The 26,266-nt window shown below is 41.3% G+C and overlaps 1 protein-coding gene across 4 annotated transcripts in view; it reads left to right on the forward strand.

The window, feature by feature from the left end:
• The window catches only part of CTDSPL (CTD small phosphatase like), a 79,649-nt gene extending 57,896 nt beyond the window's left edge, over positions 1–21,753 (forward strand). For 3 of the 4 annotated variants that reach the window (XM_058831246.1, XM_058831247.1, XM_058831249.1), the window contains 5 exons: positions 1,078–1,179; positions 6,276–6,332; positions 13,457–13,549; positions 15,173–15,358; positions 17,174–21,210. In XM_058831246.1, the coding sequence (XP_058687229.1) occupies positions 1,078–1,179; positions 6,276–6,332; positions 13,457–13,549; positions 15,173–15,358; positions 17,174–17,299 (564 nt within the window). In that variant the 3' untranslated portion in view covers positions 17,300–21,210. Of the gene's footprint in view, positions 1–1,077; positions 1,180–6,275; positions 6,333–13,456; positions 13,550–15,172; positions 15,359–17,173 lie in introns of all 4 variants that reach the window. The other variant, XM_058831248.1, reaches the window with a different exon arrangement.
• The last annotated feature ends 4,513 nt before the right edge of the window (positions 21,754–26,266 follow it).

Genomic DNA, 26,266 nt, shown 5'->3' on the forward strand with positions numbered 1-26,266 from the left:
TGGCCTCAGATCTCTGCCAGCACCTCTGCAAAGGGCCACAGGAAAGATAAATGATGAATCCTTACCAGAGTGACAGTGAACAGATAAAAAAAATAGGAAAAGAATGGAGTTAGAGTTGTGTATCCAGGTCTAAATTAATTCAATTTCTTCTCAGTCTTGAGCTTCTCCCTATAGATGCTTTTCTAAACAGCTAATCCTTTTCCTTCATAAAAAAAATAAATCTGAGTGGCAGCAGTGTTTCAGCTCCAAATGGAAGCGTTCTGTCCCATTTCTGTGATTTCAGAAAGTATCCAGTACCAAAATCTAAAGCAACATATTTTTATTGCAAACTGGGGTGTTGAAGTGGGAAATGACCTAAAGAACATGAGGCTGTCTGCAGTGCTTTCAGAAAAAATTGTCAATTCATGGGATTGGTGCTGTTTTTAGTAAGGGCAGTGTGCTGTTAGAAGAGCCCAGTTTAGGTTCTTCACTGCAGTTTTAATGCCTTGACTGGGAGCATAATTCACATGGAAGTTGATCACCACCCTCATAAGTGGTAAAAACAAGAGTGAAGACATGTACTGGAAGATTAAATAAGTAGTGCTGTCTTCCATCAGGATGGATTCCTCAATTTCAGTATTTTTCATGGCAAACAGAAGTAATGATTTGTGTAAATGTCCATCAGCCTGATCTGCCTGCAAATGGCATTGACTGGAAATAGGATAACAGCAGCAACCAAAATGGCATTGGGAAAGGAGCCACTGGAAAAAGATGTTGTATCAGATATCCTGGTTTTATGATATTTTTATTTTTTTTTTTAGATAGTGGTAGTGTTTTACCGTTTTAATTTCCAGTGCTTTGGAGGTAATTTGAAATAAGTCGCTAATTTAAAAAAGAAAAGTCTGTATGGGTATGGCAATTGCATGAGCCATTAATATCCATACATGTACTTGGGATGAGCCCAGAAAAGCATTTGATTTCAAGTCATGTATTCCAGCTCCCAGTAATTACTTGAATAGTAATGTTGACAAAAGGGTGCCCCTTCCATAGAGGTTTTACTTTTTTTTTGTTGTCTTCCTCTTTTCTTTTTATTTATAGCCACCAGCTAAATACCTCCTGCCAGAACTGACAGCATCAGACTATGGGAAGAAGTGTGTGGTCATTGATTTAGATGAAACTTTAGTGCACAGTTCATTTAAGGTAAGTAAATTCAAAAGGGATCTCTTGCAGCTTCAATCTGTCAGTGAATGCTGCAGGAACTGTTAAGCCTTTTAACACTTGAACTCCTCTTACATCCTCTGCCTGGGAGTCCTCATTGCCTCTCCTGTGATTATTCATCCTAATTAATAATTGATTATTCATCAATAATCATATGATTAATGATCCTAAGGATCATTAATAATCCTAATTAGCTCTCAGGGTAGTAACAAGTGAGATTGCTATATTATTTTATTTAATTTTTCAATTTTTTATTTTCAATTTTTTATTTTTTATTTCATTTTTAATTTCATTTTTTATTTCATTTTTAATTTTAATTTTTTATTTTATTATTTTATTTCTAATTTTTAATTTTTTATTTATATTTTTTATTTATTTTTATCTTTTATGTTTTTGAGACAATCACGCTGACTGTAACAAGGCCTGGAATAGGTATTGACTCCATGGCTTTAAGTATTCCACCAAAGACCTGTGTTTTGGACAGGTCCAAGATTTGTTGCTTTGAAGATAGAGTTTTGTTTTTGCAGTTTAAATGATGCCATAGCTAGTGTAGGAGAATCAGCACAGCTTTATGCTGGGTTAGGTGTAACCTTAAACCAGGAGGTTTTGGGTACCAGTGGTGGCTCTTCTCTCTTGCTGGAGGATGTTGTTTTCTGTCCTGATCACAGTAATTGCTTTTAGGCATTTAGTTTTCAGAGCAGGAAAGCAAATACCATTTGGGTGTTGCTGGTGAGTCAGTCAGCTTTGAGTAGCACCTCCTGTAACCCTTCAGAGTTCAATATGTGGTGACAATACTGGTATTTTTTCTGTTGTTTAACTAGGGATGAAATTAGGAGACTTCAGAAATACAAAGAGTCTAAATTGGCTTAGGGTAGCATTTCTGATTAGTACAACTAATACTGATAAAGTATCTGCTGGTTTTATACAGTGGAGAATTTGTAAGAATTAAAAATGTTACCTTACTACTACCAAACCAGATTAAATACCCTTACAGTCTTCTAGGTGCTTGCACCCCATTTTTCACTGGAAGCATCAACTCCACTTTTTAATCCTTCTCATGTTAGTTGCCAGTATTTAAAATGCAAATTTGTAATTCATGTTGTGGTTAGAATTTGGCAGCAGCCTCTCTTTATTGACTTAAAGAAAACCTTATATGGAAATACTAGGACAAATTCCTGTGCCTCAAACCAAAATGAAGATTTTTTTTTTTTCTCTGTCTTTACTGTGCCTGATGGTGCAGAACAATTCATGGTGGTGTGCAGGAACCTCCCAGCCTCAGTGCCAGATTTGTCTTCTGTTCCCAGACTGAGCTTGCTCTAGAGAACTTTACAGGAAGATAAAAACCACAGCTGGATTGGGAAAGGAGGAGCCATGCCTTCCTATTTAAACAAGAGTCAAAAATAAGAAGGGAAAGCTGAATTTAAAAGTCTAATTGTGTATAATAAAAATGAAGCATTAGGCTTATTGTTACCTGAAAGATGAAAATACAGGCTTGCTTTCTGAGTGTTGTGGGTAATTTTTTTCTGGTTTTGAAACAAAATGAGATTCAGTTTAGGTGGTTATTACCTTTTTAACCATTTTAAAGAAATGCATGTTTAATGGTTGACACAGTTGCAAATCTCTCTCACAGGACTGAGGTTTGCAGAGTGTTTCTTAGTGGGCTCCTTTTAGTCCTCCCATTCATTCAAATAATATTTAACGGATATTTAAATGATGTTCAGTGGATGTTTAAGAAAAACCAGAATATTTTTCTGCTTGATGATGAGCACTGAATAACGTTTTGTGTGAGGGAAAGAAAACTGGTTCTTTCTGTGTGAGGTCATAGAGTTGGGCAGATGTTGGAGTTTGTGCAGTGTTTGAGTCTTAGGGGTTACAATGGATGTTATTTCAATATGAAACCCTGTGATTATGGGGGTGTGTGAGACAAAACCAAGTACTGGAGGAAATTAATTTAGTTGAATTTAGTGGCTGGCACTGCCCAGTGGTGCTCTTTGGGTTTTGTTTCATGAAGGGAAATTCTTCAGCTGAATTAAGACCATTAATTGTCATCAGAAATAACGATACAGTCCAGCAGAGCAGGGCTTTGAACACCTGTGTGCACCCTGCTCTGCCTGGATAGTCAAGTTTGGTTCTGTAAATTTTTCGTTTGTAAGGGTTTTGGGGGTATTTTGGGGATTTTTCTTCCATTAAAACCTGCTCTAACCAGGTAGGTCCCCACTTAAAAGCTGGAAAAGCATACATAAATTTGAGAGTTTTAGTACAAAAGGCTTTATTTAAAACACCTGATACTTCAGAATTCGTAATTCTGTTATGAAATAGGCTTCATATTTCAAATGCAGATTACATGTTTTTTTGACACAACCAGAGAGGCAGAATATTTAAAGTGCTCTTTATGAAAGTAGCAACATCTGAGGGAGGGTAATTCTCATCTTTTTATGCCCCTGCATATTTGTGAAGCTTTAAGGAGGTACTAGTCTTTCATGTTAGGTGCATATTAAAGGAATAAAGTTTGGAGTTCTTTGGCAAGAGTAAAAAAGGAAGAGATAGACAGGATAGTTATCATTCCCATCATAAAACAATAATAGAAAAAAATAATAAATTCTTAAATCAAGGAGATGTAAACATGGTTTTGTATAAAATGCATCAAACCACATGCAAGCCTGGAATGTAGTCCTATTCAAAACTGGCAGCGAAGCACCTTTAGAACATTAAAAGTGCTGAAAGTTTTGTTGTTTTTTTTAAAAAAAAGTTCTAACTGAGCTGAAGATTTTCAGTGGAAAAGCATTGCCTTCTTCCAGGTGGTTCCCACTGGAGGCATGGATGTGCTTCGTGTGCACAGCCCCACAAAGCTTTACCCAGCAAAGTGCTGCAGACTTTTCTCCTCTTTTCCCTCCCTGAGGAGCACAGAGCTCCAGTCCATGCTCCTTTCCTTACCACCAGTGCCAACAACAGATCAACACAATACCTGAAGTACAGGTGGGGGAAACAAATGTGTAGCTGGGAATAGTTTGGTTACAAAGTCTGAGGGTGAGTTTTATTTGTTAGAAAAAAACAAATTTGCTCACACTGAGTGTGGTTTTCTCTGGATCTGGTTGCTGTTGCTCCTGTTGGGATTAAATTCTGTAAAAGCTGTAGTTTTATCAGTGGATTTCAAAACCTCAGCAGCTTGACCTATTCTTTTTCTGCTGCTGCTGCAGAGTATTTCTCTTGCTGAAGGGAGTCATGCATATATGAATCCTTCAAGTGCGTGCAAGCCTCTTCAAAGTCTGCAGGGAGCTGGCACCCACTGGAAAACTGGTGGCTGGGGCTTCTTGACAATTCATTTGGGTTTCTTTTTAAGGTGAAGCATCAGAACTTTTGTGTAGCTGTTCTGTGGCTGTAGAGCTCTTCCCTATCTGAGGGGCTTCATGCAGGGAACAGATGGGAACCTCCCCTCTGTCTTTTTCCAGAGCAGAAAGGGGAAATTGCTCAGTGTCGGATGAGAAAAATCTAGATTGATCTGTGTGTATTTGAGGAATTTTTCAGATCACACCAGCACAGGGGTCAGCAAGAGGATGGAATTCTCCATCAGCAGCTGCTCTGGAGGTCTGGTTGCCAGTCCTGGCTGGTCAGGATGAGAGGATTCCATGTGCAGCCTCTCCTGTGCCCTCAGACCCAGCACTTGCAGGTGTCAGATCAAACCTTCTTTATTTCTTTGCTCCTGAGAAAGGGTGTTTCCCTCACATAAATTCTTGTGGTCATTTTGCTCTCCTGGCAGGAAGGTTGTTTGACAGTGGAATTAGGATCTGGTTTATCCAGGGAGTGGGATCAAAGTGCTGCTGGCAGGTTAATACTGCAGGATCCTCTTTTCCCACCATTTTTTCACAGAGCACCTGTTCAGACTCCCCAGTTTGTGATCTGCTTCTTAAGTCACTTTACCTCAGCTGCTTCTCCGCTTTCTTGGCATACCTTTGCCCCTCTGCATGAGTTTAAAATCTGTTTCCAGTCCCACAGATACTTCAGGGCCATCTTCTTGGTGGTTCCCAAGATCAGCCTGTTGACTGATCCAGAAAACCAGGTGGGAACATCTGTACAAATCTCCCAGAGCAGAGTGAAGATGTTTTCCAGCCTCAGCTTGCTAATACCAGTTACAGACTGGGCAGCATCCATGAAAGATGCTGGCTGATCACCATCCATGTTAAAGCTGTGCTTGGCAGCTCTGTCTCAGCCATTTCCAGGCTGCAGGTGATGGAATGAGCTCCAGGCTGCAGCCAGCCGTGTTTGCATGACTGTTTTTTCAGAATGGACATAGTGCATGAGCTCTGCCTAAGTGTGTGTCCCTTTGAACCAGTAAACATTGGCAGCAGCCTGTTCCCAGCTACCCCTGCTGTCTAGCCAAGATTAGATTTTGTACTCCTGAACTGACTACAAGGCTGCTTTCCTGCTTTCCAAGGCAATTTTACTTGACCAGCAGTTTTTCACAGTAAGTCTTGAGAATTAAGTTGTGTTCGACAGTCTGGAAAAACAGATTCAAGGATTTGGGCAGAGTGCGCCTGCTCTTCCCTTTGGAATTAAAATGCAATTTTACATGATTAGGTTGATTGGTATTGGCATGTTTAGAATCCTTTAGCTATACAACTTCAGTCTTGTTGCAGCTGCTGATTCATTCATTAGGTGTTACTTTTATCACTCTCTTTATTTCTAATTTAGTCACCAGTTGATGACCTCGAGCAGAATGTGTGCAGTACACAGTTGATTTTCTTGATGGTCATTTATCCACAAAGACTGGATGGAAGAGTTTATCCAAAGAGATGTTTTCCTGATGAACACACTCAGTGGTAGTGGGGTTATTCAAGCAGTGAAGCGTGCTAGATTTTATGAATCTTAAAAATAGGAGAGAAGAGGGAAGTGCAGCATCTGGAGTTACAACTGTGAGCTTCTGACTTGTGTAAGAGCACACACAGAGTGGATATATGTAGTCAATAATGATTATTAACTTATTCCTCACAATTACGTACTCTTCCTTTCTATGCCTCTGAATTTTTTCCCTCCAACCATCTTATTTTTAATGCTGATTATTTCCTTGTCATTCTTTCTAGCCAATTAGCAATGCTGATTTCATCGTTCCTGTTGAAATTGATGGAACCATACATCAGGTAAGTGCTGTTTTTCCCTTCAGCATTGTGTCCTGAGTCCCAGAATGTTCTCTTCCTCCATTTGCTGCTTTACATCCAATAATTTCTCCTTTTGGAAAGCATGGAAGCTGTGTATTCTGGAATGCAGACAGGCATCCCTGTGTGGTCAGGTGGATTCTCTCTCTCAGGACTTCAATACTTGACTCTTTGTCAATTTTAAAACATTTTCAAACAGGAAATGATGTATGGATGGGGTTTCAAACATTGCTGGGCCCAGAAAAAGCTGCTTGAACACTGAATTTTTCATTCAATCCAACACAAATAGGGCATAAGTTGGCTTTAATATCTGTTGGTAACTCATATGCTAAAGGTCCTTTATATTTTATGGAAGTATAAAGGAAGAATAGACATTTATTCAATTTTTCTGGCAGTGTATGTTCAATTTCTGTCCCCTTTTATTCCTGTAAGTAATTCAAGTTCCTCTGATAGGAGTTTATTATATACTTCAGCATATTTGAAAGGTGTGGACAAAACCATGAAGAGACTGATTTCTATGTCTTATTCTTTAAGAACTTCACATAAGGCTCCAGGGAATGGTCTTGAGTAAAGGCAAAATGCCCATAATTTGAAAATCACTCCCCTCCATGTATCTTGGATTGGTGTCTTTAATCAGTAATCATTTCTGAAGGGTTGAATAAAATAAATTACAGTGCTGTTACTTTCCCTCTTCAGGCAGACATTGAAGTTCTTGCTGGAGATGAATTAAACAGGTTAATGTGAAGTTGAGCCTTTCTGATACCTGAACTCTGTAAATTGTGTGAAACATCTTCTGTTGGGTGTTGGGTATTACAGTTAGTGAGGAGCAAACCTTTCCTACATGTGATTTAACAGAAATCTTAAGTACTTTAAATTTTGAAATGTTGTTTATGTATTCTCTTTATGGATTTTTTCTACTTAGACAAAGAAGTTTGTGTATTTTAATCCTGTACTAATTGGTAGATCATAAAGTTAGTTCACAATTTTGTCTGATTTCCTGTGATGGAAACTCTCCATGTATTTGTCACTCTTAAAATGACTACTGAATATCAGTCAGTAGACTGAAATGTGCTTTAAAGTAATAGTTGTTTTGACAGTTTTTTCACTGTGCCTGTTTTATGTAGAAAAAAATCAATATCTAGGGTACTTCCACCTGTAATGTTCACCAGAGCTGATGTTTACAACATTTAAGTGATGTTTTGGGGGATTTGTGATTTTCAGTCCTGATTTGATGTGGGCTGTAGTTGTGTTTGGTGCTGTGGAACAGACAAATTCTTTCTCCTAAAACTTTGCAGAATGCTTTTGAAAGTGAATTTTTTAATGGCTTAGAGTTGTGATCACTTAGCTTGTCAGGATGACATATTTACATTTGGAAACAAATCCCAGTAAAAGGCTTGGGCTTCATAGTCAAACATTTCAAAAGCCTGTTGCTTTTCCATTTCCTGCTGCAAACTCTCAGATTGTTCACCAAAAATGATGCAGTTTGGCACTTGGAGATGGCTCCATGTGGGGGAAAAGAGAAAACAGCAACAAAAAAACCCTCCAAACAAACAAAAACCCCACAACTGGATCCAAAGGGAATGGATTCGTGCATCTCCTCCTCCTTTGACAGAGGTGGTCAAGTGAAATTGGTCTTTGTGCTTTTCTGGAAACTCCCTGCATAATTTTCAAGGAAATTGCTTTCCTCTTTGTATTTCAAGTTGTTAACCTCTAAAATAGGTAAATACCTCAGGCACATTTGGATGGTAAAAATTAAGGTAACTGTAAGGAATTTGTGATCCTTGAAATAAAGGTGATTTGTGTGGCGCACAGAATAGGCAAAGCCTGTGTGTGTAATGCCTCTTGTAATATTGCTGACATTCAGGAATCTTTTTTGTCTTGCACCATGATAAAGGGCAGAAATGGATATTCTGTATGAGTCTGATGTGCATGAACACAGGCTATAGAGCTCTGACAACCTGTGCCCACTTCAAACCTGTAATTCTGTAGTCACTTAGAGCATGAATGAACTGATCTGAACAATTTCTGTCATTTATCAGGATTTGTCATCTGTGTAATGCATGTCCATTTTCTTAAGCAGTTTATAAACTCCAAGATTTCACTGACATTGAGAAACATTTCCACCTGAGGAAAACATCCCAGGATATGGGAAATGTTAGAAGTGTAGGGAACCACACTGTCCATAGTGCATATCCCTGTTTTACCAGGGAGCCTGGTACCTTCTCAGGCAGGAGGTTGACATTTTTATTGTCCTTGAACTCTGCCTTAGGCGGAGCCCCAGTGGAAACAAACTGAGAAATACCATTTCAGAGGTGCCCATTCATAGAGAAACTTGAAATTGTATGAGATTGAGATTGTTCAGATCTCATATACCAAAAAAATACAAGTTGTGGGCAAATTGAATTGCTGTACTCCTTGAAAGAGTTTTGAGATTGACTTATCTAACAAGTTTTTTCATGGTAAAGGCTAATTTGGTTTTGGGTTTTTTTGCAGTTCAACAGAGATATTAAATAATGTCTTCAGTTTGGGGAATTTGTTTTCCCTTATATAATTTATAATCCAAAGGTCAGAAAGACTCTTGGGGTTTTTTTATAGGGAGGACAATTCATCATCTTTAAAGGGTGCTTGGGTAAACCGGTTTCACTAGATTAAAAAACTGCTTCTCTTAACAACCCTTCTCCCTTTCCCATCTTTCTTATTCCAGCCTAAATTACCTTATGTTTTGAAAGGATTTGTCATTTTATTTTAAGGAGGAAATAAATCAGGTGTGAAGGAACCTCCCTCTCTTTCTGCTGTGGGTCTCTGGATGCCAGCAGAGTTTTGGGGCACAATGCCACGCTTTGTGCTGGGGGTGAAGCCCAGCTACAGGAGCAGGGTTCTGCTGACCCTTCTGGCCACTTCTCTCCTTCCACTCTGGGTGAAAGGAGGTCAGAGCTGGTCTCCTCCTCTTCCAAATTCCAGGGGAGAAGCTGTGGGAAATCCAATGGAATGTGCTGGAGCTGCGAGGAGGCTCGGTGAGGGTGGGAGTGGTGGCTGGAGGGAGATGTCCAACCCCTTTGGCACCTCGATTTAACTGCAGGGACAATCCTCTCCTCTGGACACTGCTTCCCACTGACCAAGAGCAGAGTGACCACAGCCCCCAGACCAGAAACTGCATCAAATACAGCTTTAATCCCCACTGGGGGAAGGTTTTTAGGGAATGCCTGTCCTTCATCCTTCCATCCAAATTGAATTCCAGTGGCTTTGTGCCTTTTTTATTGTTGCCCCAAGAATAATGAGGGCAGCCAGGAAGAGTTTCATTTGGTGTACCTTTGAATTGAATTTTTCAATATAATTTGTTTATTGAGTAAAACTAATTTTTAAGTGATTGCCTGGGGCGAGGGGGGAGTTAATTCAATTAATTGCTTATTTTTAATTGTTGAAAGCTGAAGGAACATTTGGCATGTGTACTTTGAAGACAATATGCAAAATTTGTTGTGGTTTTTTTTTTAATGATGGGGGGGTGGGGGGGAAGGCTGATTGAATAATAATTTTCCTTCCTGTAAAGCACAGAATTCACGGATTTTCTTGCAGAAGGCTGTGGCCTGGTTCAAGTAATCCAGGATAGGCTGTATCCATTCTAACTGGCCTATTCTTGGTTACTTGCACTGGGACACCGCCACAACTGTGTGACCCGCGAGGGATTTTCTGCTCACTGCTCAGAAGAGACATGAAACAGGAGATTACAGGAGTTGGAGTTGTCATGGGCAGATGTTTTGGTCATTACTTGCAGATTTCCTCATTGTGAAGCTGGTTTTGGAAGGCAGTTCTGTGTGTCCTGTTAAATTGATTGAAAATGAGCTGGGTTTGCCTTTGGGTTTCACAAATACCGAGTCTCTGTAGGCTGAGGCTGCTTTGAGGTATAGAAAATTCACATGGAAGTATGAAATGCTTGAAAACAATTAAAGATAATTGCTTGTGTTCTGCCATTAGCAGCTGTAAGAATCCTGTGGAAACATGCCTGGTGCCTGGTTTGTACTTAAAATGTTGAGTAGGGTTCATTTTAAATAATAATAATAAAAAAGACTATATTCCTCTAAATTCTTGCTGTGATAAGGAAAAATATCAGTGAGCATACAATACAAAAAAGGATAGATTTTTGTTTTTTAATGCCCTGAAGACAGTATATAAATCTCAGAAAAATGCCAGGAGCCAGTTAGTCTAGAGATTTCAACTGAAGACATCAGGCAGTGGAGGAAAAAGCCAAGCCACAAATAACCATGCAGCATTGAGATTCAGGTCCAGCCACTAACAAAGTGGAGGGGAAAAATTTCCAAATGAGAAGGAAGAGGAGAAAAGAGCTGCACTGTCAGCTGAAGAAAGCTTTTTATGTGAAGTAAACCAAAGAGATTTTGTAGCCCAGGATACCAGTACATTTTGGAGTTGCTTCCAGACTCTAAGTAGGACTTCTCAAAGAAAACTTCAAGGAGAATAACTATCCAGAGTATTAAGATATGTTGCTCTGCCAAAATAAAATTAAAAAAAAAAAAAAAAGTGAAAAAAAAATAAACAAAAAAAACCAAACAAGGCAAAGGAATTGGGGCTTTTAACAGAGGGAAATAATTAAGGGGAAAATTTGGTGAGACTTCATCTTAAGAGATGACATTTATTATTAATTAGGCATTTAACACGAGAAGCAAATCTTTTTGGCCAGATCCCAGTAGGGAAAGATTTAAGGCAAAGCAGCAGGAGAGACCCAAGTAGAGGAGGCTGTGAGTGCTCTGTGGTGGATCAGGAACCCTAAACTGCAAAAGAGAGACCATCCAACTAAAAATGCTGTGTATTCACAGCTAATCCTGAATTAGGTGCAGCATTAGGAGCCCTAAAAACAGCCAGAAGAGTGTTTATTGTGAGGACTGGCAGATGCAGCCTAAGCTGTGGCTCAGGGCTCTGGGGCTGCAGCTCTGGGTTGATTTACTGTGTGCTCCTGATGCAGGAGGTGGGTTGTGTTGCAAGCAGCAAAGTTCAGATCCTTGGCAGGGAGTTTGTAATTACATTCCAAGTGGAAATACTTCACTGACAGGGGCAGAGATAGGGATGGGAAGCAAAGAGGAGACTTCTTCTGCTGAGGCTGGAAGCACTGGGCTTTAAATGGGAAATTAATATTAAATTTCAGGACTTGCTCACCAAGAATGATGTTAAGACTCTGAGGTTCCCCTTCTGTGCCCTCAAAAAAAAGTGTAGGAATAAAATTTAAGGCTAAAGAATTGAGAACTTAATTATTAACTTGGATCCTGCTGTCTTTCCTCTCACATCTGGGAAGTTGGATACTCTCAGGATACCCAGATGCGGAGGGACTGCAGCTGTCTTTCTGTCTTAAAAAAAATTCAGAGGTAGAATTTGGAGAGGAAATACTACAGCACAACTTCATGTAGAAAGAATTAAATGAAAAATTAATTGCGTTGTTATAGGAGAGGAAATTACTTGGTTTATGCCTGGTGAAATACAGGAAACATTGCTGTAATTATCTGGAAAGAGATTGCTGTTGAAGTACATCTGTTAACTGTCTTTAATCCATAAAATGTCACAATTGTTTGATGGGTTAGGTGCTGCTATAGTTGTTTTAAAAAAAAAAAAAAATCTGGGTTATAAATTGTTATCTGTATCAAAGTTTGAATATAATATTTCTGTGGCCAGAAATAGTTTAGATGAATTTCATAGAAATAACTTAAAAGAGATAAAGACTTCATGGTATGATCTGTATGCTGCATAAAGGGGAAAATTAACATTTCTGCTTTAGTCATTAAGGTGCAGCTCCATCATATGTGTTCTAAAAACCCTCTGCTTTCAAATTTAGGTTTTCAATTTCAATTACACAGTTTCTTTTTTTCTTCTCTTGCTGAAGGCTTTAATTGTTACACTTGAGTTCAAGCTGCTCTTTCCATATTTTTCTCCTTCAGGCTTTTTCTTTGGGTACCTTGATTTTTTTAATTTTTTTTTTTTTTACCTCTTATTAATAGGAATCTAGTAGAATACATACAGTTAATCTAGTTTTACATATCAAAGAATGAAATTCCTGAAATAGCATCAGTCTTGCAGTTCCTCCTGAATTCAGCTCTATGCCAGACTTCTCCACTTGAAATTTCCAGTATTAGGGATTATTTGCCAAACAAAAGAAGATAAAATGCTGCCAATGTTTTCTCTCAAACTTTTAATCTAACTGCAAACAAGACAGATAAATATTTTTCAAGCAGACTCCCCTCTTCATCTTCCCAGTATATTGTGAGCTGTTTCCAAGCTTTCTGAGCAGCAGTTTGCTTGTTTTGGTATCTTCTGTGAGCACAAAATCATCTTTTGTGCTCTGGAAGGAGAAGGCAGGGAGGTTTTAATATCTGCTAATCAGGTTGTTGACAGCAGGCAGCCAAGCCTGTGCTAAAGGGCAGCAGAGTGCTGCTGAAGGCAGGATGCTGAAGAGCAGAGAAATCCTTGGAATTTGCCATCTTTTGGCAAGGTCCCTCTTTAGAAGATGCTGTAGAACTTGGTCAGCAAATTTCAAACCCAGGGTTTTTAGACATTGTGCATGGTGCTGTGAAGATTTTTGGTGAGGAAAGTTCTGTGTAGAGCTGGAGGGCTTGATCCATCTCCGTAGTGAGTTATGGTTCTTGGCACCTGGGATTTCAGGAGTGAAAGAGTCAGCCACAGAAGGAAAACAGGTCCCTGTTGTGCAATTCCTGCTGTCATAAGAGGCTTCATCAGATTTATTCCTTCTGTGGAGCTCTGCAGCTTTCCAGCGGCAGAATGGGTTTGGTGGAGAGATCTGAATCCTCACTTCTTGAGAAGCCCTCCTGTCCCCCTGTGCCTCCAGTGAGATTTTTGAAGGAGCACCATTCCTGTTGATGCTCGGTGTTTGCAGTTGCAGAATCAGCAGGGGCTTGGCAGCCCGTGCCTGCCAATCTCTCATTATGGGATCTCTACTTTTATCTTGCATACTTCTCTTTTTCCCCAGCATTTCATTTGAGCTGCTTCCCTGTTAACTTTTGTTTCAAGTGCTGGGATTGCAGGAGTGGTTTTGGGTTTTTTTCTTTTCTTTCCTTGAGCACCATCTGACCTAAATGCTGTTATCATTCCAGGTTTATGTATTGAAACGACCACATGTGGACGAGTTTCTTCAGAGGATGGGAGAGCTCTTTGAATGTGTACTCTTCACAGCCAGTCTAGCCAAGGTTTGTTCCTGCCTTCATCTCTTTAACCCTTCTGGTGCTGGTCAGTGGACTTTTGGTTGGGTTTTCTATGGATAATTATTTCCACAGTTGGTACTATCTTAATTTTTCCCCTTCTTTTCTGCTTCTTTGTCTGACAGTGTGTACTTTGTCTGCTAGTGTGTGGGTAAGTGTTTCCATGGTAACACCATCACATATGGGCTTGTCTCATAATGTAGCCTCCATGCATTGCTCATGATGCCAATATGAAAGGCTCACAAGTTACCATGGTTATAGTGAGAAATTAGAACAAATAGCGTGCGAGTGAAGCAGCACATTAAAGCTGGGCATGAAATAAAGCACCGAATTAAACCCTGTCCACACCATCAACCAGTGACTCAGAAACTCACTGGAAATTTGGAACCATTGGGTTCTTGTTCTGTCGAGGTGCAATTGCAACCTGGAGTTAGAAAATGAGGCCTTTTTGCAAAGCTTGAAACGTCCCCAGGAATATTTTGTGCCCTCTGGTTCTGCAGTAGCAGTAGTGGCTCGTAGGTAGATTTTGTGGTAGATGTTACAGTAGTAGACTGATCTGGAATTCTTCACTTCCTTCAGTGTATTGTATTTGTGGTGTCTTGTTTGTAAAATGAAATTGGTGATTTCTAAATAATGCTCTGGAATGGCAAGCTTTTGCTCCAGCCTACTGTAGAGATGGTGGAAGGGGACAGGACCCTGATCTTCTATAAAGCCTTTTTCCCTGCATTCTCTTTACCACTTTACTGTTCAGTCATGTTGAAAAAATCCTAGATACTGCCCCAATTTCATACTGAAATTATGTGCTTTATTTCATAATTGAAAGATGATTGATTTCAACATCAGGTTTTTTTCTTGGTTTAAAATACGGGAAAATGGTAACTCCTGTTGTGCAATAATAAGATATAACTACCATTTTCAAGTATGTGGTTATTCATGTTTGAGTTCATTTGGATACTTCTTCTTGGTCAGTTTATGTAAATTTTTGGATTCTAAGCTGTGCCTCACTTAAAGTATCACCTTATGTAAAAAATGAGAATTTCCCTGGTATTGTACATGAGTATTTTTATTAATAACATCTTTAGCTGATATTTTTTGGCCTAATTATGCAATTTGGTAAACTTAAGAGTCTTGCTGACCCAGTTGCTCCAAGGGCATCATTTGGCAGAGCCACGTCAGGCTCAGATTTGTTCACTGCAGTTTATCTTCAGAGGCACATGGAAACAAATCAGCTGGGGAAAAGCTTCATATTGATTTTCTATTAGCATTGGCTGGTTTTATGGTAATGGTAGGTGAGATCTCTGGATCCTTCAACTTCTGGAGAATTCTCAGGGTAACTCTGTTGGCCCTGAGAATAAAATCTAATCAATAAATCACAGAAAACATTTAGAGTGCAAGTTGGCCTTCTCTAGAAAGGTAATTGTCCTACTTCTGCTTTATCTCTTTATTAATCACTTCAGGTTTGCAGGCAAGTGAGTTAATTAACAAGGAGCAGGGAAGAAAATGGAGAAAAAGGGCATTTTATCTGAAATTATTTCATGTCTCTTCTTTGGCTCTGTGAATCAGCCTTACCTGCACGTTGCTAACTCGATGTTTCTGACTTCTGTTTTTAAGTATGCAGACCCAGTAGCTGACTTACTGGATCGCTGGGGTGTGTTCAGGGCAAGGCTCTTTAGAGAATCCTGTGTTTTCCACCGAGGGAATTACGTGAAGGATCTGAGTCGACTGGGCCGTGAGCTGAGTAAAGTTATTATAGTAGATAATTCTCCTGCATCTTACATCTTCCATCCTGAAAATGCAGTAAGTATCCAGAGCACTCGAGCGTGACTGCATCTCCCTGGCCCTTGCCCAGGTTTTGTGATTCAGAAAATAGACTTTTCAGAGCGCTGGTTTGTGTCAGATTTGGTGTTTTCTTAGGCTGCAGGTGGGTTCTGGGGTTCACTGCCAAGTGCTGAAGGACAAACTGATCCTGACAGCGTGTCACAGCCGTGAGCGCTCGTGTGCGCAGAGCTGTGGCTGTGGGCTCCAGGTCCAGCAGTTCTGAGAATCACCAAGTGGTGTGGAACCTGAAAAACCAACCTAGCTCTGAGAAACAAAGCTGCCCTGCAGCACAGATTCAGTTCTTTGGAGTAGTGATTACAGAAAGAATGGCTTGCCTGCGCTTCTTTAGGTGCTCCCATCTTTTTTTATTGTGTGAATAATATTTTATTAGGCAAGATAATTAATGCTTTACTGGTTGCTACTGAGATCTGCATTTGTGGGTAAGGGAAAGAAAAAAAAATCAAAATCCTGTTGTGTTGTTAAGGCTCCTCTCTCAATTATTTTTGTCATAACTCCATAATTAGAACTGTTAGTCAATAAGTTCATCAACGTTTAGGAATAAGGACAAAGGGCAGGCAGCAGTTCTGTGGGGGAGAGCAATGAGGAGCAGTGTGCATTTCCCTGTGTGTTTGTGTCGGCTCCAGGAGCTCTGATGGAGAGGTCTGGGCTGCTCCATCCATGGCTGCAGCCACTGCAGCTGCTCACATCTGCTTTAGCTGCCAGAGGAGGAGCTGGAACTCTCAGATCTGCTGACTTTTAGACAACCAGGCTGTGCACTGTTTGCTTTGATGTTTTTAGGCTGCCTTCTTTGTGAACTGCTAAAATCTTTTATTAAGAGCACTGCTTTGCATAGTTCTGCCTCTCCAGAATAGCTTTTTTTTTGGTTTTGTTTTTTTTGGTTGGGTTTTTTTTGGTTTTTTTTTTTGTAACATGAGCTATTTATCTTCCAGCAGTCAGCTTTCAAGTTCAGATCCTAATATTGTGATGCCCTAAGTGATGTGGTGAAAACATTTTTCTGGTTGGTGCCACACATGGCTTAAAGCTGCCATTTATAATAATCAGGACCTGTAGCTCTAATTTATGTTCATGGTTAAAATTAAAAACCCAATCCAAGATCATCATTCGGTATCTCGGAAATCAGTGCCAAGAAAATAATGAGCTGTAGAAATTTGGGAGATGAAATGAAGGGCCTTGTCAGAGTAGTTTAATCATGTATAGAAAAGTGCTGCTGGCTGACTGATACTCGAGTCTCTGCAGAAACCAGAGCTTGTAACAAGATCCAAGATAGTCTTGAAAAGACCTCAATGTGCTCCCATAATGAAGATACACAGAGCACCTTCCCCAAATCCAGCCTACATATTTCACAAGGGTTATTATATGTGTTGTTTTCTGAACCCACTCACTAGATCTAACATTTGAACCTGAACAATGTTCTGCTCTTGCACTTAACAACCAAACTCCAAACCCCGTGCTGGAAGGGGTTGTTGCTGCCTGCCTGTGCCTGGTGACTCACCCTGATAATTCTTAGAGAAAAAAAAATTGAAGGAAAAAAAAAAAAAATGCCTGTAAATAAAGTGTCAGTGCAGCTTCATAACCTGTGTCTGCCTTCCAGTCTGTTCTGGATACCAAGCAGGCAAAGCAAGGAGAGCTGCCCAGTGTGGGGTTGTGTGGGTCTCCTGGACATGCAGGTGAAGGTCAGCTGTCCTGATGGTTACAGAACACCTACCCAGACAAAACTCACATGTCTTTTCCATAGTGAAGGCCTCTCAGTGTTTGTTGGTTGCTTTGTTTCAGGTGCCTGTGCAGTCCTGGTTTGATGACATGACAGACACAGAGCTGCTAGATCTTATTCCTTTCTTTGAAGGACTAAGCAAAGAGGAAGAAGTTTACAGTATGCTTCATAAACTCTGCAACAGGTAGCCCTTAACTCTGACTGACTCCTGCTCCTAGATTGCAGTTGCTAGAGGCTGTCTCCATCTCTTTCAGCTCTTTCAAGTGTAAGCTTTGGGGAGGTCACCCCTGTCAGAAGTGCTACTCTTGATCTTCCTGTTACATTGGACACGAAGGACAATCATGAGTGATGCTATTAAGCCTTCAGAAGCCTGACTCCTAAGGTCATGTGTTCAGACTACTTTTTTAAAGGAAAAAAAAAAAAAAAAAAAAAAAGAAGCTATTTTAAATGGGACTCTTTTAATTAATTTCATAAATGGACATCTTTTACTGGATCAGCTTTTCTTAAAACATGCCAAAAAAAAGAAGCTTGTATTTCAGCAGTTGAATTTCTCTCCCTTTCTTCCCCTCCCACTATGCAGACAATTTTACCCCCCTGCTTAGAGCAGTTGACCTGACTCTGAATTTTTTCTTACAGAATGAAGTGCCTTTTTGAATGTTATTTTAAGATAAAAATTCATTTTTGTATAAGACGTATTTCCAGACATCTTTTAGTCTTGTATTGTCTAAATGCTTTAAAAGGAAAAAGGAAAAAAAAAAAAATTTATAGAGCACTGTAATATATAACAAAGGAAAAAGTTGAAACCAAGATGCTGGGTTCCTGTCTCCACGATGACATTGAATTGTGTTACACTTTGTCATGCTCAGAAGGTTCAGGCGTTCGTGGGAGAGGTGAATTGGGGTCACTAACGTGTTTCACTGATGAGGATTTTGGGCACAGTTTTAAAACATATCTGCAGTTGTTTGAGTATTTAGGGGAGTGATGGAGTTGAGGAAACGAGGTGGCTGATAGACCTAAAGCACCTTTAATTCCAGACAGATGAAGTTCTGCTGTCTCTGCTTACGCACAACTGCCATGCCTCTTCTTTTTTGGAAAACCTTTATCTTGGGAGAACGGCGAGGAGATCTATTTATTAGTTTAAGATTCTTTTCTCAAAACAACCCAACTGGGTAAGCTGGATCTATATTGAGCTGTTTGGAGTACTTTTTTCTTTAAATTGCTGCTACTGTATACTCACCAAATGGAGTTGACCATCGGCTGTTATACTGTTTTTGCCACTGTGCCTGTGCTATGAGACATTTTCTGTAAGCTGCAAACTTGGGCAATAAATAAAATGCAGGCTTCATAACCCACCCCCCTGGATTAATCCACTGGTATCTGATATACCAGAGAACCCAGTTAAAGGTGACCTGTAAAGGAATTTTACTTTTTTTTTTTTTAAATTAAGATGAAGCCCTCTCCTTTCTTTCATACATGAAAATGCAGGAAGTATTTTGCCCACACCTTTGATTTGTGTTTCTTTTTCCCCAAGGTGTAAGGTGCAGATTAGGAGCTGTATCAAGTCTTGCTGGAAGGGCAGAAGTTACTAGCCTAGACTAAAATTGGTCCTCTGGCTTTGGAGTTGAGTTAGACTCATCTCTGAATCTGAGACCCTGCTTAACACCTTCTGCAGTGCCATAGGTACCTTTTCAGATGAATGATTTTTAAATATTTTATGCCTTTAGAGAACAAGGCACACATTTTTTCCCCCCCTGCTTTCCAGTGTCACCTTTCAGTTATTTCAGTCCACAGCAGAAATCTGCAAACATAAAAAGTGCAGCTGCATTTGGCTGTCATCAGAGAAGACTAAATGGACTATTTGGTGCTTCTAATTAGCCTCGTGCTAAATTCTGAATTGTAGACCCCCTTTGCCTTTTCTCTTTTCCTCGAAAAGTCCCGATGACTTGGGGGAAAAAACCAAAATTTCTTTGCGATGGACTTGGGGCTTGTGATCCTTGTCTCAAGAGCGTTGGTGCAGCAGCTTAACAAATCCATCCCAGAGGGGCAGGCCAGTCTGCACAGGCAGTGAGTGGGTGGTGGTGGGTGCAGGATCAACCTGAGCCCCCCCTGCAGTGCAGCTGTGCTCCAGCTGTGCTCCAGCTGTGCTCCAGCTGTGCTCCAGCTGTGGCTGGGCCCAGGGGGTGCTGAAGGCAGTCCCGTCACACCCGTGAGTCTGTAGGGCAGCACCCTTTTGTTTCTTAACCAGCTGGCATCACCTTAGTACTGTACAAATCTGTGCCACAGCAAAAAGATAAACTCGAGTTTAAAAATTTAAAAAAAAAAATAAACAACATAAACAAAGCCTACTTTGTTTAAAAATATAACAAAAAAAAACAAACAAAAAAAAGGACGTATGGATTCTGGTTAGTCCATTAACGTTTACTTTCAGTTTAAGATGGTTTAATTTTGTATTTGACTCCAGAGTAACGAAACTAAGCTGCCAAAAAAAATAAAAAATAAAAAAAGTTGTTCTCTGAGCAGTATTTTCAACTGTGCCTGTGGCCCCTGGGCCCCAGTGCAGTTTGCAGGGAAGTATTCAGGTTGTAGTTAGTCTTGCAGGTATGAGAGGAATGGCTGAAGAAATTCAAAGACTTTTTCTCGTTAGCATTAGACCAAACAATCAGACAATGAGTAAATAACCCACGAGACAGGGCCATGTGACAGTTGTGACCTGTTGGACGTGAGACAAACCATGTCACCCGTTGGCATCTCTGGAAGCAGCGATTTCATGAACCAGTTGCCTTAAGTCTGTGAATGAATGTTGATTATATTATTAAAGTGTCTTGTATTGTTTTCAAATCCACATAGAATGGGCAACTGAACTTCTGCACCAGCCTCTGGAGGAACGGTTCTGATGTTTGCTTTCTGATTGTTCTGTACAACCACACTTGTACTGTATTATTTTGGCTCTTAAAACCCCCAAATTTTAAAAAGCCCAACTTACTGTAACTTAGTACAGCATTAAAATGACAATACAAAGACAAAAAAAACTTAGCACAGCTTTGATCTCTGTTAGCATTAAGAGTATTTTCTATAAGTTCTGATCAGTTCTATTTTTTTAACCCACCCAACTTGTATGGAAATAAAACTCAGAGTGCTCTGCAATCAGGTTTGGACTCCCCTGGGTATTCAGATTTGGCCAAAGGGATCAAACTGTCACAGTTGTTTTATTTTGACACTATCATCATACTTGAAATTTCAAGTGTTGAGTTTGTGTGGATATATATACGCTATATATTTAGAGTTTCTAGATTCTAAAAAAGCAATAGAGTTCTGTCCATAAAGTCAGAGAACGAGTGGAATGTTTGTAAAATTTGCAATACGGGTATTTGATTGTATTTTAAATACGAGATTTAAAAAAAAAAAAAAAAATTCAAATAGGAAAAAAAAAACAAACCTACAACTTGTTTCCTAAATCTCTTGAGTATTTTGAAGTGCAGTTACTGCATGCAGGTCACCAGGGCTGTTATAAACCCTGGGTTTCAATTCTGTTTCTGGATATTATAGAAATATTAAAAAGTCTTTTCCCAGTTGGTCATTTTAAAGAGATGCTGCCTGGCCTGAAGTTCTGTTGTCCTTTTTATGTTGGGTTAAAAAACGTTTTTTTGCCTGTATGGGTATTTTTAAATTAAGCTGAAAGGCAGAATGCCTTAGACCCTTGAACTCCAACGGAAGCGTTAACAGTGAAATTGCCATTTGTAACCTTAGGGCTGTGCTCAGAATCCTTGCTCACACCAGGAAGCGTGGCAGGCTGGGCATGGGGAGATGGTGGCAAATGTACAATATTGCTGTGTTCATTTAGGTAGCTTTGGAAGAATAATTTTGTCTCTTTGTTTCGCCCTTTTGATCTTTATTAAAACAGCAAAAAGTTACGCGTGGAAGAAACTCAACACCTGGAGACGTTTTGGTTGTCAGTGTACGCAATCACTTTTCTTACAGCATGATTTTGATTAGACTGGTTGGGGACAATAAAGTATCTAAATGACACTGGTGTGTGCTGATGTTGCAGCTTTTGAAATTTCAGTGTAAAAAAAAAAAAAAAAAAAACCAAGAAAAAGAATCTGTAGCTCTGTGACTTCCGAAGGCATTAACCCTCTGTTGGACAGATTGTTTTTAACCTAATAAACCACAGTTCCGCACAGCCCTATTTGTAAAACAAAAACAAGTTTGTGCCTCTGATTCCAAGGTGCTGTGATGTTTTTTGCCTTTGTGGGGCGAGGAGGGGCGGGTGAGACTGGCGTGGGACAATTGCTTCAAAATCTCTGGGCTAACTATGCAAAACCAGCTGTCAGTTTTCTGTTTCACATGATGTTGTAAAATCCCAGCTGACTCTTTCTTATTTCTTGTTAAAGATCTGTTGGGAGCTCCTCAACAGAGGAGTAAGCAATGGAAATGTTTCTTTCTTTCTTTCTTTCTTTTTTTTTCCTTTTTTTTTTTTTTTTGTTCCTTATGATGGAGCTGTTTACACTTTGATGCAATGAACAATCCAGCAATACTTGAGAAACACTACAGATACCATATGAGTGTTTGCAGGAGAGAGGAGTGTTGTCAATCAGGTATTGAATGGTTTCTTTACTGTCACAAATAAAAAATTTTAACAATATAGTTACTTGTGCATGTAATACTTCTCTGGGAAAAAGCATTTCTGCACTTCTGCAGTAACAGGCAGGGACTTCACTCCTGCTAATGCACATCCATGGTAGAGGGTAAAATCACCCATCTCTGTCCTTCCCTCCTCCCCCTCTCCTTTCTCCATCACGTGCAGGACTCCTCAGTGGCTGCCCTGGCACCTGCTTGTGCAAACAGAGCTGATGAACTACTGATGAACTCTGCTAAATAAATTGGTGGCGACTCTTGCAGATGTTCCAGCTATTTAGATCTCTTGGATGAGATCATACAATAATTTGTTCAAGTCTCAAAGCTGTGTGACTTCTTTTGAAGGGCTTACTTCAGCTACTTGAATAGCTGTTCTTAACATCACTGCCATATCCACATGAATATCTGAATAAAACACTTTATTTGGTTGGGAAAATCTATTTTGGGACTTTTTATCTGACACAGTAAGACTTATGCAGAGCCTTCCTTTCTAGGAAAAGGCACATATTATTGATGCTTTATGAGCAGAAAACCTCAGGCCTGTTGGAATTAGCAGCTGGCTGAAGATAGCACATTAGTTGCAATTAAAAACATTTTTTAGTTAGTCTTGTGATCGGTTGGAATGACCTGGCCTGCCTTTACTTTGTACTGGTTGGTCGGGTTTTTGATTTTTTTAGGATTGGTTTGGTTTTGGTTTTTAATTTTACCAATCTCCTTAGCTGCTACTTAGGATAAAGATGCCTTTCTTTTTTCTTTTTTATTTTTTTGGTAAAAGAAGTGTTTCAAAATTCATAAAACAGCTCATTTATAGTGGTGAGAAAGATCCTGTTGTTCTGTGCTGACAGAAACCAAGTGTCTGCAGAACTGAATACACAATATTCTGTACACCTTTAGGCTTTCCAGTGGGTTTTGCCCCCCTTTTTGTTGTCTTTTGTCTCAAGGAAAGCCAAGTGCTCTGCAATTCCCTGCAGGATGGGATAGGGCTGTTCCAGGTGGGATGCAGCCTCCAGAGGGTTCCCTGGCACGGGACCTTTGCCATCCAGGCTTCCCAGCAGCCCAGCCACGCTGGCAGGAGCCTGGGCAAAGCTCTCCTGGCTTCCTCTGGAGCTGCTGGAGAAGGAATGAGCCGTGGGTGACCCAGTGCTTCGGGCAGGTTGGCAGGCACAGCTTTGGGAAGCTCCCTGGGGTTTTTTGGGAAGGAGCCGTGCCGGGAACGAGATGTCGGTGGCTGTTCAGGGATCAGCCGGGTTCCTGGGGCAGGAAGGATCTCTGCACCAAGATCTGCTGCTGAGGCTTGGCCATGGCTGGCTTTGGGAGGTGCTGGCTGTGGCTGTGTCCCCCGTGGTGCTCCCACCGCCCTTCTGGAATTGGCGTCGCTCGGTTTTGCAGCCAGGTTTTGATGTGGACGCTCCTGGAGGGGTGGAAATGGCAGGAGAAGCTGGACACAAGCACAGCACAGCTGGCACCCAGCAGCCTCCTCACCTTGGGCTGTGCTCCAGCAAGGACAAGGCTGCTGCTGCTGCTGCTCCAAGGGAACAGAGGAGTCACCGCTCAGCCACCCCTCCGGAGAACCTCTGGCCCTGCAGATAATGAGGGGTGATCCTTTTGTCCCTTCAAACGTGATGTCACCACCTCTGAATTCCCAGCCTTTCAGTAGATGTTGCACTTGAAAGGTCGGGAGGGTTGTTGGGGAGTTGCTGGCTTGACAATGGGTTGTTTTCTTTGATTTTAATGAGCTTTTGTGATGAAAACCAAATTTCTTTACAGTGTAACCTTGTAATTTTTTTTTGTCATGCTTTGATTCAGTTTGACAATAAACTATCTGTGTTATTTTTTTCATTCTCTTCATGTCTGATAATGCAAATAGTTTAGGTCTGTTCCCAGAAATCCCCCTTTCTTTGTTCACATGCCATTCTCCATGGGGGAAACATTGGGAGGGGGAAGCAAAGGCTTCAGAGAATCAGGCCAGAAAGTTCTCATTCCATTCCTCTCATAGCTCTTGGGAGCTGCTTTAATAAAGATGAAAGCTTTGACTGCTGAGCACCAAGGCCTTCTTCCTCTGGCAGCAGATTTGGCAGAAGGCTTCAGCTCCTGTTCCTCTTGGTTAACCTGCTGAGGTTTGGATAAATCCATCTGGCTGCTTTCCAAGGCCACTGAAGCCTGTAAGATGGAGCTGAGAGAAGGAGCAAGATCCTGGATTGTGGGGGAGGATAAAGGGGCAGAAGTGCTGCTGGCTGCTGGAATTTCTGTACAAACACCTTTCAGTCCCTGCATGCAGCCCCTGGTGTGACATTCACAGCATCCCTGAAGCACTGTTTGCTTCCTCACCCGCCTGTCCTGGATTTTTAGGGGTAAGTGGGGCTGAGAGAGGATCAGGATCGCTGCCTTTCTCCCAGGCTGCAGTGTCACCTCTCTGGTGGCAGTGCCTGCTGTGAGAGCTGATGTTGAGCAGCTGGCCTGGCACAGCTCTGGGGTCACCCAGTCTGCAGCCAAATATTTATCCCCAGAGGGAAAGGAGGAGCTGGGGGAGCTGCCTGGTGCCAGAGCTGGGCTGGCTCAAGGTGCCCATGTGGAGCAGTTTCTCACCTGGCACATGTCCCAGGTCAGGTCTGCATGGAAGGATCAGGCTGAAGGAGGTGGTTGCAAGTTAAGCATTTGCTGGAAGACAAACCCACAGAAAGGTGGAAGTTGGGCATTTTCATGTGTGTTTTTAATAGGAAAAATATTTTATAAGTGCTGCTAGGTTTCTTTCATTCTAATCCCTACTTAATTCCCTGGTTAATACCTGCTGTACCCTCAGAGACTGAGAACCAGAGATTGGTGTGAAATGTGTCTGTGGGGTTTTTAGTGCACCTGAAATGGGCCATCTTTTTCCTTCACAAGCAAATGCATCTAGAAGAGGGGAAGATTTTTGTCAAGACCTGAAGAACCCATTAAACACAGAATTACAGAGTCATTTTGGATGGAAAAGAGTCAGAGCTGAGAGGGACCAGGTGCTGTGTAGGAGTAGGGCTGAGGCTGAGCACGCACAGGTCCTGCCCTTGGCTCTGCATCATGGGGCTGGAGCTCTGTGACTCAACTTTCCTTCTGATTTTTCCTCTAAATAGCGACTGGAGCCTTGGTCTCGCTGGAATCCTCTGTAACAGACCTTAGAGCAGGTTGAGATGAGTGATCACCCCCTGGTCTGATCCCTGATCTGCTGGATAGATCTTGGAATAACAACCAGAGGGATCAGGCAAATGCTTGGGATGATGATGCTTGGGAAACAATTGGATTATTGCATCCCAAAAAGGAGCACGAGGAGGGAAGGTCTAGAGGGCTCTGGATTGTGGTGGTCCAAACCGTGCCATGGTCTGGCAGTGGCAGCATTTGGATTTGATGTGTCTGTGGTGGAAATCATGGGAAATAAAACAGGGTTTTAAAGGCTGTGGCCGTGCAGGGCCCGGCCACACCACGAGATGGTGCAGCCGTGCAGCGCTGCCTTTTAAAAGCGCCCCAGAGGAAATTGAAAGGACATTATCTCAACAAAGAGCATCACCACAGCTTTGGATGTCTGAGTCCCCTGCAGGATTGTGCTCCACAGCTCCATGGATAGCGCCTTCCTTCAGGTAAAAAAAAAATCTCTTTTGGTATTTCACAAGTAATTTCTTCATTTTCCCAATTATTCCTGAGTTTCCTTTGAGGAAGGAACCGGTGGCTCCACACCTGAATACAGGGGAAGTTTTCATGATAATTCTAGTCACTGATTATTTTTTCTTCCATGAAAATGTGGAAATAGGTGATCAGCACAGGAAAATAAAAGAGGGAAATCAGTATTTCTCAAATAGTTGGATTCTAAATTATGTCCTTACACCTCCCCTAACGTGCTAAACCGTTTTTTCCTCAAAAAAATTTGCTGCTCACTTTTTTTTTTTTTTTAATTTCAAGCAACATCATTTTAAATTGAGCTTTGGCTGAAGCACACGAGGAGAACTGTGGACAAATGTTGAATCTCCAGGAGGGGGAGGAAAAAAGAAAGAAGAAATCCAAGTGGTGCCAAGCTGGCAGGTGTGTGCCAAGGCACATTCCCTGTGCCAGTTCCGCTCCCTGCCCGTGTCCAGTGTGCGGGGGCGAGGGGACAGGGCCACAGGGAGAGGGGCCAGGCTGGACCAGAAGGGTTGGACCTTTCCAGGGGATGGACCCCACACCTGCAGGGCTGCCTCGCCCTGGCAGTGACTGCAGCATCTGCTTTCACATTCCCGACACACTCCTGGGTTTTCTGGGAGAAAGGGAAGGTTTCCTGAGCCACCAGCCACCCCTTTCAGCCCATGTCCTTGGCTTTCTGCTCCCCTTCCCACCTGGAAGTGCCCTGTGAGGAGGGACTGGAGCAGTTGGGTCCCTGCTGCCTGGAGATGAGGAGGCTCAGGGGGCCCCTCATCACAGCACCCCAGCGCTGGAAGGTTCTACAGGGAGGATGGAGGCTCTCTCTTCACATGGAGCCGTGGAGAAGACAACAAGGAATGGCTACAGGTTGCCCCAGG

This window comes from Poecile atricapillus, chromosome 2 (assembly GCF_030490865.1).
Source record: "Poecile atricapillus isolate bPoeAtr1 chromosome 2, bPoeAtr1.hap1, whole genome shotgun sequence".
Taxonomy (NCBI): domain Eukaryota; kingdom Metazoa; phylum Chordata; class Aves; order Passeriformes; family Paridae; genus Poecile; species Poecile atricapillus.